The sequence below is a fragment of the Dromiciops gliroides genome, chromosome 1 (genome assembly GCF_019393635.1).
Source record: "Dromiciops gliroides isolate mDroGli1 chromosome 1, mDroGli1.pri, whole genome shotgun sequence".
Classification (NCBI taxonomy): domain Eukaryota; kingdom Metazoa; phylum Chordata; class Mammalia; order Microbiotheria; family Microbiotheriidae; genus Dromiciops; species Dromiciops gliroides.
In genome coordinates, this window is record NC_057861.1 from 760,246,788 (window position 1) to 760,259,566 (window position 12,779).

Genomic DNA, 12,779 nt, shown 5'->3' on the forward strand with positions numbered 1-12,779 from the left:
GGCCACAGTGCTCAGTCAGAAGGCCCCAGGCGGGCTGAGCTCAGGGGACTTGGAAGGGGATCTCCCCACTCCTGTGGGGCCCCGGGAGCAAACGGAATTGACAAGCTCTGTGCCTCCAGTGTCGCTCTGCAGAGCAAGATCCTTCCCCCCAACTCAAAGGCCCTCAGTGATGTGGCCAACCCTTGTGCAATGCAGATCGTGGTCTTCCCCTCAGCTTGCCACAGGGGGTCCACATTGAAGAGATCTTTGGGAAACAGAGCCCGTGGATTTGAAGATCCCCGTGTGTCACGGGGCCAGTCCCGTCTTGTTTACTGATGAAGAAACTGGATCTCTGGGCCAGAAGGGGGTTTGGGAGCATCAAGCCCAACACCCCCACTTTACAGATGAGGCCAGAGAGGCCCATTGAGACTGTGTGACGTGTCCAGACTCCAGGAGGCAGCAGCAGAAGGCGGAAGTTTGGATGCCTGCTCCTCTGAGCCCACCAAGCCATGCTCTTCCCACTTGGATCTCTGGGTCTGGAGTCGGGATGACGCAATGCCATTAGGGGGCAGAATTTCTTCTGGCGCTTTAAAAGCTTCAGGAGAACTCCCAGAACTGCCAGGGCAGCTAAGGCAGAGGGTTGGGCTTCAGCAGGAGCCGTCAGCAAACACACACTTGTTAACGCACCTCTTGCAGATGTGCCAGGTGCCACAACAGAGACAAACACCAAGCGGTGGTGGCCCACTGAAGCTTAGCAATATGTGACCCAGACAAAGGAGGACAAAACAGGTGCCACAAGGTAACCCAAGGCAGTGGCCAGGAGGGGCGCTATGAGCAGGGGAGCGTGTAAGACCCCCTGTGCAGGAGAGCCTCCAACAACCTGGAAGGGGTGAGGGCGCTCCAGGCACAGGCCACAGCAAGGACAAGTGTGTGGGGGCAGGAGAGTGCTCAGAGCAAACCTATGCCTGGCTTCAAGGAGCCACTGGTGTCCAGGTAAAGCCATGACTAGGCAAGTGCCAAGGGAGTTGCGTCTCAGTTTGTCTGAGGTTTTCACGCTTTGGCCAAATGCTACTGATGGCTCACTCGTGATGAAACCAAGCCAGCTTCATGATTAAACATCCGAACTCCACACCAAAACCTGCTGATGCCCGCCGATGCCTGATGATACTCGCCGATGCCCGAGAGGCCGGTCCTCTCAAGCACTGGGGGACAGTGCCTTTCACGCTGCCTGGCAAATTCCTTTCCCAAGTTTCCCTTGACAAGTTCCAACAAAAATCCCGGCACAAAAGACAGGCCCACAGCAACCCCAGCACATTCACTAGGAAGGACCCATCTGGCCATCTCCTAGAATGGAATGAACACATGGAGAAACATTTGCCTTGTTACTTAATGAATTTCCATGACATTGAGAAACACTCTGGAATTCTCCTGCAACAAGTGGAGATGACTCCATTCCCACCAGTAAGGAGTTGGAGCCCGAGCAGGAAAGGAGGCTGCACGCATTGTTCTAGACAGTCAGGGAACAGGAGGAAAGCCTGGCTCCCAAATGGAGACGAGGCCGCTGCTGAGCAGAGGGGAGAAGTCGGCCTACCATCGCCCAGGAAAAGGGATGGTCAATGCCCTTGCAAACCCAGGCAAATTGTTTTGAGGACCCCTCAGCCTCTTTTCTCTTTAGAAAGCTGAACTGCCCATCTGGGCCAAGTGAGGAAGGTATGGCATGTCCGTGCCCCCAGATGCAGCATCAAGAGCAATTCTGTAGTAGTGTCATGACGGCCTCACAATTCTGACTTCTCCCAAACCCAGGTGAAGGAGCGCGGGGCCAGGGGGGCGTGGCAGACCTAGCCAGAGGGTTATTATTGCCTCATCCATCCGGCCCCATCTCAGAAACAAGGCGTTTGGACCGAATGGGGGATCTTGGTCCATCCCTGTTTCAAATGTCCCTCTTTCTGTCAAGAGCCCCACTATCCTTGCAGTCACCCAGGTCGCCTCCGCCCCGGCTCCAACCCCAACTCTCCCTCCCCCCATACTGGGTCAGCATGAAGCCTTATCTACTCCACTGAGACATCTCTCACTCCCGCTCATCTGCACTCTCACTCCCAGTGAGCGACCACTCTGGGGCTTGGTCTCATTGCCCCCTTCTTACCCAGGCTATTGCCATGGCCTCCTCCCTGGCTGCCTGACCTCCTGCCTCTGCCATGCAGCCTCTGTACATGGGAACATGGCCTCTGTGCCAGAACCTCCTTCCTGTGGCTCATGCTGCCTCCAGAATGAAACACGTGATATAGAAAGGCCTTTACCATCTGCCCCTGCTCACTTTTACCACTCCGTGGCATGAGGCTCCCCTCCCTGCACCCCACGGTCCAGGAAGACAGGTCAGGCCTCCTTCCCTCCTGGCCTCTGCTGGAAAGCCTGGCTTCCTACAAGGCAGCCTTCCCCGATCCCTGGAGTTGTCCATGCTCCCTCCTCCTCCTCCAACCATCAGGATCACGTGTGTGTTCCAATGTTTACATGTGGTGTTGGCTCAGCAGAATGAGAACTCCTTGAAGGCAGGGTCCCTTTCGTTTTTGTCTTTGTAACCCTGGCATACAGTAGGCATGTAATAAATGCTTATGGAAGACCAAAGGAGGCAGAGGGTTTTACAAGGACAATGCCAATCAAACTACCAACAAAAATGACTACCCACACCCAACTACATCCTGAAGGCCTCCCACCCTGCTCACCCCTCCTCACTGACACTCGGCACCTGGTTACCTCCAAGGCTGCTCATCTGAAAGGCACGGGACGATCCCAGCCTCTCTCCATGCCCTGGCAGTGGGAGGCCCACAGACCAGAACTTCAACGAGACTGGTTTGAGTCTGGCCTCTGGCACTCGGTCTAACCTGTGTGACCTTGGACAGGTCCCTAGTACTCACCGCTGTCTGAGAGGGCCTCCCAGCTGCGTCTTGGGAAGACAGACCTTCCTCTGGCCTTTCCTTATAAAGCTGCCAAGAGTACAGAAAACTCAAAGTTCCTATCAGCTGGAATGTTCCCCTGACTTGGGAAATGCTACACCATTCCAGCTTCTGCAGGGCTGCTAACAGGCCAATAAAAGCCAAAGAGCAGGCATCCATAAATCATGGAGATGGGGGACAGACAGTGAGGTTGAGAGAGTGTAGCCTGGAAGGGCTTCAAGGACAAGGGCTGCTTCCCAGGTGCTTCGCCCAGGACCTGCCACACAGTAGGGGCGTAATAAACCAATGACAGCCTGCCCCTTGGGCAGAACTCAGATTCCCCAGCAACCTGAGGAGATGTTGTATCCCAACAAAAAGCTGCCCACCCCAATACCAACATTAAGATGCTGGAAACTGCCTTGACGAGGGCCTTACAAACAGGCCAGGAGTGAGCAGAAGGCACTGAAATCTCTTCTTTTCCCTTCAGCGCGTGAAGCCTTTGAAAGAAAAGTCAATGGATTGTGAGTTTAATGTAAGGGAGCCAAGTTATTTGGAAGACATTTATGGCATGCTAATTATGAGACCTGAGCACTGATTAGGCTTGGGAAGGTTGGAATTATCTGCAATTGGAAAGCACAGCCTGGCTTTCTGCTGGAATCCGTGGTCTCTGGGCATCTCGCAGCCGCCTTTACAAAGGCGGGGCTGATACAGTCGTGCCCTGACGCTAGCTGGCCTCTAGCACATCAACAAGAATTCTGCAAGGGGAGAGCGACCCAGATGATGAGAGATGAGAGGGGCACCTCAATGGCCTGGAAGAGGGACCAGAGATCTGCACCCAGCATCCATGCTGGCAGGCCCGCCTGGGAGGCAGAGCAGACAGACTGGAGATACAAAGGGGCCATTCAGCCAAGAACAGGAGGCAGCCCCTCCCACTGGAGTGGAAGGAGTCGATGTCTACAGGTTCTGATGTAAGCCAGGGACTGGCTGAATGATAGGGCCGGGGGCCTCTGGCTGCACCCACGTGCCTGCCCACATTTGATTCCATTTAGAAAGGTAAACACACACACACACACACACACACACACACACACACACACACACCAGGGAACCTACATTCCTGGACCAGGGAGGCCAAAAGGGACTGTCCCATTCAGCATCATTAGGGCTTGATTCTGTCTCCTTTACAAAGCTCATCACCACATGTTTCAGGTTAAAAAAGGCTGGGCTGCTCAAAGGTTAGCTATTCAGCCCCACTCACATAGTCACAGTAACATTTATATGGCATCTACTATGTGCTGGGCATGAAGCCAAGTACTTTACCAATAGGATCTCATTTGATCTTCACAGCAATCCAGTGAGGGGAGTGCTGTTATTATCCCCAAGCCACGGTAAAGTGACTTGCCCAAGGTCACACAACTAGCACATAAATGTCTGACGTGCCAATTCAATTCAGCAAGGGTTTGTTAAATGTGTACTTCATGCTTGGCCCTAGCTAAGATCCTGGGGAGACAGAGTTCAAAGGCAGACCTACTTCTCGATGCTGCTTTCTCGTGATGTCCACAAGAAGGCCAGCTACCCTCCTCCAACAGGCCAATTCCCTGAGCTTCACAGAATGCAAACCTCCCCACCGTGCAATTCACAGTATTAACCCAAGAGAGCAGTGATGCTCTCAGTAGGAATGGGCACAGCGAGCAAAGGCAACCAGAAAAGCCCCACCACCTTCTCGACCTTGGACAGGTCATTTACCTTCTCTGCACCTCAGTGTACTCATCTGTGAAATGGGGGTGATAAGAGCACCGGCCTCCCTCAGGATTGCTCTCAAAGTGAGGTGTAGACGAGGCCGGGCATCCCAGCCGTGTGAACATGAGGAAATATCCAGGGACGTGCTCACCCGTATCTAATCTAAAACCGTTTGCACATCTCACAGTGAGTGCCGGTTGTGAGCCTTAAATAAACCCAAACCAGACTGAGGTTGGTAGCACCTCCCCAGGCATAGTCTTTCTCTGCTGCCATGGGCTTAAGGAAAGCCTAGTGGCGTGCATTCTCTTGGTTAGCCCCAGCCAGACGGCCCTGTTCGGGGGCTGAACTCACCTCCCCCTGGGCAGGGCTCAGGGCTGCACGTGACCTTGATGCCATTGGCATCCCCCTCACTGCTTTGAGGGACTGGGGGCTGAGCCAAAACAGCCCAGGGTGGTCCCCCATGAACATTCAGGCCAGCTCCCCATCTGTATTCCAAGGAGCCCTGTCTTCTCTCCTCCCGGTCCAATAAAGGGTCAGGAGAGCCACGTCTTATGCAGAATGGGATCCCGGGCAGGTGACTCACTCAGCTCTCTGGGCCTTAATTTACTCATCTGTCAACTGAGGGGCCGGGCCAAGCCTAGGTGCCAGCTGATCCCAGCTTCCCTGGCCCTCCTGCAGCTGTCCCCAGCGAGGCCTAAAGGCTGTATGGGGGAGCAGCAGCGCAAGGCCAGTCTCCGCCAGTCAGAGCCTGGCTTTGCTCTTCCCAGGCCTGGGCAGATCTCTGCACCAGAAAGCTCAGCGGGGCCATGGAGGATGGCAGAGGCAGAGGCCCCAGGTCATCCTCCCTCCAGCCTGTAGCCCAGGCGGGCCCCGCTTCGGTCCTGCCTCTCCTTTCTGGAAGATCTTGCACGACTCAGGCTTTGAGCCAGAGAACACGCAGGAAGACTGGAGTCCAGGTGGTCAGTGGCCATTTTCTGAGCTCTCGCGATGTGGAGAAGAAGCTAAGAGTCCCTGGTGCTTCCAGCGTTGTTGTTCATGGCCGTGACACAGACACATGCATAAAGGCCCTCATTGATGCCAGCCTGCTTTTCCCAAAAGCATGCCCATTCTCCAAGGATTTTCTCGGAAACGGAGGAAATGCAGCATGCAGAATGTGTTGGGGGGGGCGGGTGGTCTATCATCCACGTTCCTCAGCATTTGGCTTAGTTAAGCCTTGGACATCTCAGGCGTGGGGGGAGAGGCCCTGCCTTCAAATCCTGACCCTGCTACTTCCTACCGGTGAAACCCCGAGCAAGTCACCTGACCTCTATGGGGTCCAGAAAGAAGCTCTGTGGCAATGGTTTCAGGCACTCACACTCCGTGACTCTGGAGTGAGTCAAGGTGAGGATGGAAAGGCTAAAGTGTGAATCACAGAATGGCAAAGCTAGAAGAAGAGACCCAGAGACTTCAAGCCACACCTGAAGCAAGAGATGTCTCCAAACGTCCCCACCGGGTGACCATCTGAACCCCACACCAAACGACCATTGATCCTCCACTTATAGACAGCGCCATCTTTGGGCAGCTTCTGGTAGGCAAGTTTCTCTTTCCCATCCAGTCACTCACCAGCTGGGCGGCTTCTCTTCCTGACTGCCCATTCTCCAGAGCCCATCTGATCCCCTTTGGCATACAGCAGCCCACCATCAACTCTCCCCACCTCGTGCCAAGGGCACGTGGGCTGAGCCGTTCTCTAGACAACAGCCCCATGCTGTGGAAGGAACTTTCCTCTGTATCCCCAGGGCTTTCTGAACAGCTACTGCTACCACTGAGGAAGCAGTCAGTCAATAAACATCTGTGAAATGCCTGAGGTGCCAGGGGCCACAAAGAAGCCACAACAAGGTCCCTGCCCTCAAGAAGCTCCCAGTCTGATGGGGAGACAACATGCAGAGAGCTATGTAGAAGCAAGCTACCGACTAGATCAGTGGGAGATCATCCAATAGAAAGAACACATTTAATAAATGCACAGAGCTGAATGCTATCCTTCAGTGGGGGGGATTCCAAGGCCCTTCTTAGCATACTGGGGGCCCTCCTCTGGACATGGTCAGGAGGCCAATGGTCTTCCTAAAATGGGGGGGGAGCCCAAAGCTGCTTGCATTATTCTGGAGATGACTTTTCTCTACATAGATGAGGCTATGAGCTTTGGCAGACAGCTCCCCTCTCGGCATCGTTAGCTTGAAGAACATAAGACTAAAACCCCTTATCTCATCACATCTTACACATACTCTCTCCAGGCAATTGATTGTTGTAACCCAGAGTGTAGAACTTTACATTGATTCTGTTACATTTTCTCTGACTAGACTCAGCCCACTGTTAAGTCAATTGTCAGCTTTTGAGATTTCAATTTTGTAATCTCACATGATGTTCGCCTTCCCTCTCCTGCTTCATTTCTTCTGCAAATTTTAAAGGTATGCTCTATGGACTTTATCCACGTCATTGATAAAAATGTTAAATACCATGAGGCCAAGGATAGAGCAAATGAGGAATTCTACTTCCAAGATAACATTGATCCATTCATCAGCTCTTTGGATATGGCTATTAAACAAACCTTGAACCCTCATCTATAATTTTATACCATTAGCCAGCCCACAATTCTCTCTCGTCCACATCATGGCATGACAGTGTTTGTCCTATTCCTTGGAAAGATAATTGTCCATTCCATCTACAGCATTCCCCTCATCCCAGTGGCCCAGTGGAGAGACTTGGAGTCAAGAAGCCCTGAATTTGGGGGGCAGCTAGGTGGCACAGTGGATAGAGCACCGGCCCTGGAGTCAGGAGTACCTGAGTTCAAATCCGGCCTCAGACACTTAACACTTACTAGCTGTGTGACCCTGGGCAAGTCACTTAACCCCAATTGCCTCACCAAAAAAAAAAAAGAAGACCTGAGTTTGAATTCTGCCACAGACACTAGCCACTTAACCACAGTTTCTTCATCTGTAAAGTCAGGAGGATAAAAGCACCTCCCCCTCCAGGATGGTTAGGGTAAAGTGAGATATGTGTAGAAAGAGACAGTGGAGAGGAGGAGTGACTCCATCACAAAAGGAAATGAGCGTAGCACACATGCTTTCCTCCTTGAACCAGAGCTGCTTCCTAGCGATCACTGGGACCTTTTCAAAGTCCCCACTAAGTATCTCACCATGACTTTGCTCCTATCAAAGGAAGCCAAAGGGAAGCTCAATAGGGCAGCTTTCGAAGAAGATACAGAGACACGTGCCTGGTCCTGCACTTCTCCCCTTCTCCCTACAGCTTTGGCAAGAACTGGGGCCGATGCTCTCCTGGGTCGTGAACGTATCTCTGGGACCTGGGGACACATCAAGGGCAGTAGAGGCTCCCCTGCTTAGCTCCTCACTCATTCTGGATCCCCATTCCCAGCAGCCACTTCTGTTACTTCTTTATTATTATTATTATTTTTTAGTGAGGCAATGGGGGTTAAGTGACTTGCCCAGGGTCACACAGCTAGTAAGTGTCAAGTGTCTGAGGCTGGATTTGAACTCAGGTACTCCTGACTCCAGGGCCGGTGCTCTATCCACTGTGCCACCTAGCTGCCCCTACTTCTGTTACTTCTTGTCAAAGTCCCCTGTGCCCTGATACCAGCCCCCTCCCTTGGGACCTTTCTCGTGCCCTCCTGTACAGCTTTCTACACGCCACCACATTGGCCATAAGCCTTGACTCCATCTGCCTTCCAGCCTTCCCGGCCCTTTGCTAACAAGCCAAAGGCCACCTTTCTGTCCTCACCCTCAGTTTCCCCACATGTCTTCTAGATTTTGCATAGTGAAAGGAGTCCCTTGTGTGGCCATATCAGCCCCTTCTCATCCTCTTCAAAACCACTTGGATCGTTTTGGCCGCATGCTGGCCCTGAGAGCACGCCACCCTTTTGACAGGCAGAGACCATGGACTCCTACTCACCCTCTCCATACACCCTACTTCGCCAGCTACAATGGATGGTAAGAAATATATGCCGCTCACATTTCTTGCCTTCTCTATGGGGAGGGGGAGGTTCAGTAGGAGGGAAGAAGAGAATTCAGAACTCAAAATTTTAAAAATCAATGTTTTTTAAAATAATAAAGTTTTTTTAAAAAAGGAAAAGAGATCTAATCCAGAGTGCTTATGAATTCTCCAGTCAGTCTTTTTGGTGCAAAACCCAAATTAATTCTAGTTCTCGGCCCTGTCAAAAAAAAAAAAAAAAAAAAGGCCCCTACTTTTCTGTCCCAAGCAGTTGGCCAGTCTGGAGTACCAACATTCAGCACTGAACCCCTCCTAGCTGCACCTTCTGAAGGACAATATTGTTTAAATGGAGCCCACTAAGGAGGGCAGATGGGAAGGCCACACTCAGCCAGTCTCCCTTTGAACTGCATGATCCCATCCAAAGAGGTCACGTCCTCAGGCCAACCTTGCTGAGGCATCCCATCCATCTCATGAGGCTGACAGGTCAGGGCACCTGTCATTAGAAGGAATGGCAGCCAAAGTATTTCAGATGAGGGTCTCTTCTGCTTTGCCAACCCCCTCCCCCCCCAAGTAGAGCACAAACAGCTGCCATCCATCCTGCACCCATGGAAATGGCCTGGGAGGTGACCAGCCAGCTAAAGGGCATTTATTCTTGTTCCTGGCACATTAACTTCAATCCCCCTTAGTAAGCGGCACATAGGCCTCTTCTCAAAAGCTGGGGGTCTGTTGGTGTGTTTGTCAGTTTAATTTGCAGGATAGCCACAAAGCCCTGAAGGATTTCACCACGATTCAGTTCTGAAAGTCTCTGGACAGAGACAAACCTCAAAGCAATGCTCTTCTTGGGGAAATCTTAGACATGTCACCACACAGACTTTCAAAAGTGAAGGGACACAAGCCTATGTCCTAAGCTTCCACTGTGCTACAGGACACAGGTGGACATGTCACTCTGAGCCAACCAAACCAGCACAGAGGGCCCCGTCCTGGGGACAGCAGGACAGACGGGCCTGGCTTCTCCATCAGAACAGACATGGATTTCCCTCACCAAAGTCTGAAGCCAAATTGTTAGTGAATCTCATTAGAACGGCGATGAAGACGATTTTAAGACACTGAGTGGTTGGCGATGACGGGTTATCCCACCCCCCTTCAGGAACAGGAAAGGCCTAAGTTTGGAATTTCCCTCATCAGGCCTGGGGAGTCGCTAAAGAGATAGAAAGAATCAAAGGCTGCTTCAGAAATCTACACTGAAGACTCCGGCAGAACATGTGGCTGCCCCCCACCCCCACCCCTTGGGTGCAGGCCTTCCAACAATTCCCACTCTCCCCCACGGACTCCCAGAGGAGTTGTGAGAGGCCCCGAAGGCCACACTGACAGCCCCTCAATGGTGTTACTGTGTTCACCTCTGACACAGACAGAGCTCTGAGTGAGGCTCCCTATCCCAGGCCCCAGGAGTCCATGTTGGGCTCCTGCTGAGCAGGCACCAAGCTGCCAAAGTTTGGCCAAATCTCCCTTGTCCGTGTGGGGGCGGGGAGGGAGCAGTGGGAGGGGGGACCAGCCTCCAGGGAGCCCAGACTTGGTCATCCCCAGCAGTCCAGCATCATTCCATGTGCTAAGAGCACCAGGGAGATGTCCTGGTCATGCTGCCTCAGCCGGAACAGAGGCTGCCCATTCTTGAAGCCTCCATGTGCCTTCCTCCCTGGCCCCTTTATCCGACCTGCTGCCCTACGGGCCCAGAGAGGCCCAGGTGGGCAGCCCCAGCAGAGCTACAAGTACCACCAGCTAGTATAAGGAGCAGGGCAGAGGGCCAGGTCCCAGGCCCTGGGGAGGGGGGCAGGGGACTCCTTTCCCACCTCACCCATTCACTAGGCATGTGGGAAGACAGACACGCCCTACACCTGCTGAGCTCTGCCTCATCTTCCCCAGGGTCACCCAGGAAAAAGCAACAGCATTTTGGTGAGAATTCAAATCGAGGAGCCAATCCACACACCACACAAGGCCAGAGCTTCTCCGAAGGGCTGCAGCCTTGCCAACTGACAGTGTGTGCTCCTGTCTGTGCCCCCACCCCCCAACACACACGCTGCAGGACTATGCCAAAGCACCGGCTCAGCTCGGGAAGCCCCCTGCCCCTGCCCCTAGGCTCATCAGAGGAGCCTGGAAGCCGGGTGGGGGGTGGGGGACTCCTCCTCCAGCTAACAGTAATTCAGAAACTTGCCAAGGGCACTGAACGGCAGGTTCAGTCGTTCCCCAGGGTCAGTCACCCAGGGCGTCAGGAGGTGTCAGAGAAACCCACTCTGCCCCTCTTAGAAAGGGGATCCTGAAGGAGCCCCGAAGGGCCCCCATCTTGTGGCAAAGGGAGGGGGTGCTTCGGAGCAGATGGGCTGACTGGGATCACGGGATGCCAAGTCCCGTCCCTCTTTGGAGATCAATACCGAGGCAGGCAGAGGGGGCAGAGAAGGCCCCGAAGGGCTCCGGGGAGGAGCCTGGGAGCAGGACGGACCCGTCCCTGCCTCCCCAAGGTGCCCCCGGCCAGTCGGGGGTCGCTGGCCGCGGTGCCCCAGCCCCTCGGCACAGAGGCAGCAGGAGGAGTCTGGCCAGCTTCCGCCCGGGAGCAGAGAGGGGCCAGGCTGGGGGAAACCGGAGGATTTCAGGCGCACTTGGGCGGGCCGGGAACCCTGCCCAGGGGCGCCCGGCCCCCCCAGACGGAAGGGCCGAGCCGGTGGCCCGGCGGGCGCTGTCCCAGGGGCTGAGGCCGGCGGAGGTCCCGGCGCTCTGGGGGGGCTGGGAGCTGTCCGGAGGGGGAGGCCGAGGGGAGGGGAGCCCCCACCCTTTCCTGGGCTGAGGGTGAGGGCGCCAGGGTGCGCGCGCACGCCCCAAGAAGCCGGGGACCCCCAGGGGCGCGCACGCCCCTCCCCCCCCGCCGGGAGGTGGGGATGGGGGAGGGAGCCCCTCCCGCGGATGTCACGGCCCCCCTCCCCACCCTCCACGCCCTCTCACCTTTGTCGGGCCCGCTGCAGGAGGTCGGGCTGCTCTCGTCCTCCTTGGGGTTGGTCACCTGGGTGATAATGGACGGGGCGTCCATGGGCCCCGATCCCGGCCGCGGCGGCCCGGGGAGGGGGGGCCCCGGGAGGGGCGCGCTGGGCCGCCCCCGCCTCCGCCGCCTCCGCCTCGGCCGCCGCCCGCTCCGGCCGCCCGCTCAGCCGCCGCCCGGCCTCCAGCTCCCGTCTCCGCGCCCGTGCCCGCGTCCGTGTCCGCCGCCGCCGCTGCCGCTCCGCCCCGGCCCCGGCCCCGGCCCCGGCCCCCGCCGCCGCCGCCGCCGCCGCCTCCTCACCATGAATCCCGGGCCGCGCCGCCGGGGAGAGAGAGCCGGCCCCCGAGCCCGAGCCCGAGCCCGCGCCCCCGCCGCCGCTGCCGCCGCCGCCGCCGCCGCCGCCACAGGCCGGGCCCCGAGCCCAGGGGGAGGGGAGGGGAGGGAGCGGAGCGGAGCGGGGGGCGGGGCTGGAGTGGGCGGGGCCTGTAAGGGGCGGGGCCCGACGTGTCCAGGGCTCCCCGAGGTCCGGCCAGGGCCGGGGGCGGGGCCGGGGCGTGGCCAGGCCCCGAGCTGCCCTGGCCCCGCCCCCTGGCCTGGCCCGGCCTTGGGGGAGGGAGGGAGAGCCGAGGCTCCAGAACTTGGTAAACAAGGGGCGGGCCTGAGGGGGCCGGTTCGGGGGCGGGGCCTACGAGGGATGGGCGGGGCCTGAAGTGGGAGGAGAGAGCTGGCGTAAGGAGGAGGCGGGACCCTTGGGGTGGGCGGAGCTAGGGGTGGCTGCGCGGGTCGGGCGGGAGAGCTGGCCTAGGCCTTCCCTAAGCCCTGGGCTGGCGGGCGGGAGCCGGGATCAGAGCCTATGGCATCTCCCTCCCCGCTCCGCGCGGGTGGGTGGGGCGGGTAGGTGGGCGCGCTTATACCCAAGTCGGCGCACACCTGTGTGCTTGCGTGTGTTTGTGCTTGCGCGCGCGTGGGGGTGGGGGGCGTAGGCCGGGTGCCCTCTCGGGTGTGTCCATGGGGGCGTGGGCGTGAAGACACGCCCATATGTCTGCCGCCTGCCTGGGGTTCAATGTCTGCACGGGGTGGGGAGGAGGGGTCACTGGGTGGCAGGGGCTGGGGGGAGGGGCCCTCTG

The 12,779-nt window shown here is 56.5% G+C and overlaps 1 protein-coding gene across 2 annotated transcripts in view; it reads right to left on the reverse strand.

Annotated features, from left to right (window-relative positions):
* CTDSPL (CTD small phosphatase like) overlaps positions 1-11,818 on the reverse strand; it is a 70,218-nt gene extending 58,400 nt beyond the window's left edge. Inside the window, exon 1 of one of the 2 annotated variants that reach the window (XM_043986061.1) lies at positions 11,619-11,818. In XM_043986061.1, coding sequence (XP_043841996.1) covers positions 11,619-11,703 — 85 coding nt within the window. In that variant the 5' untranslated portion in view covers positions 11,704-11,818. The remainder of the gene's footprint in view (positions 1-11,618) is intronic. The other variant, XM_043986070.1, reaches the window with a different exon arrangement.
* Positions 11,819-12,779: the final 961 nt, after the last annotated feature.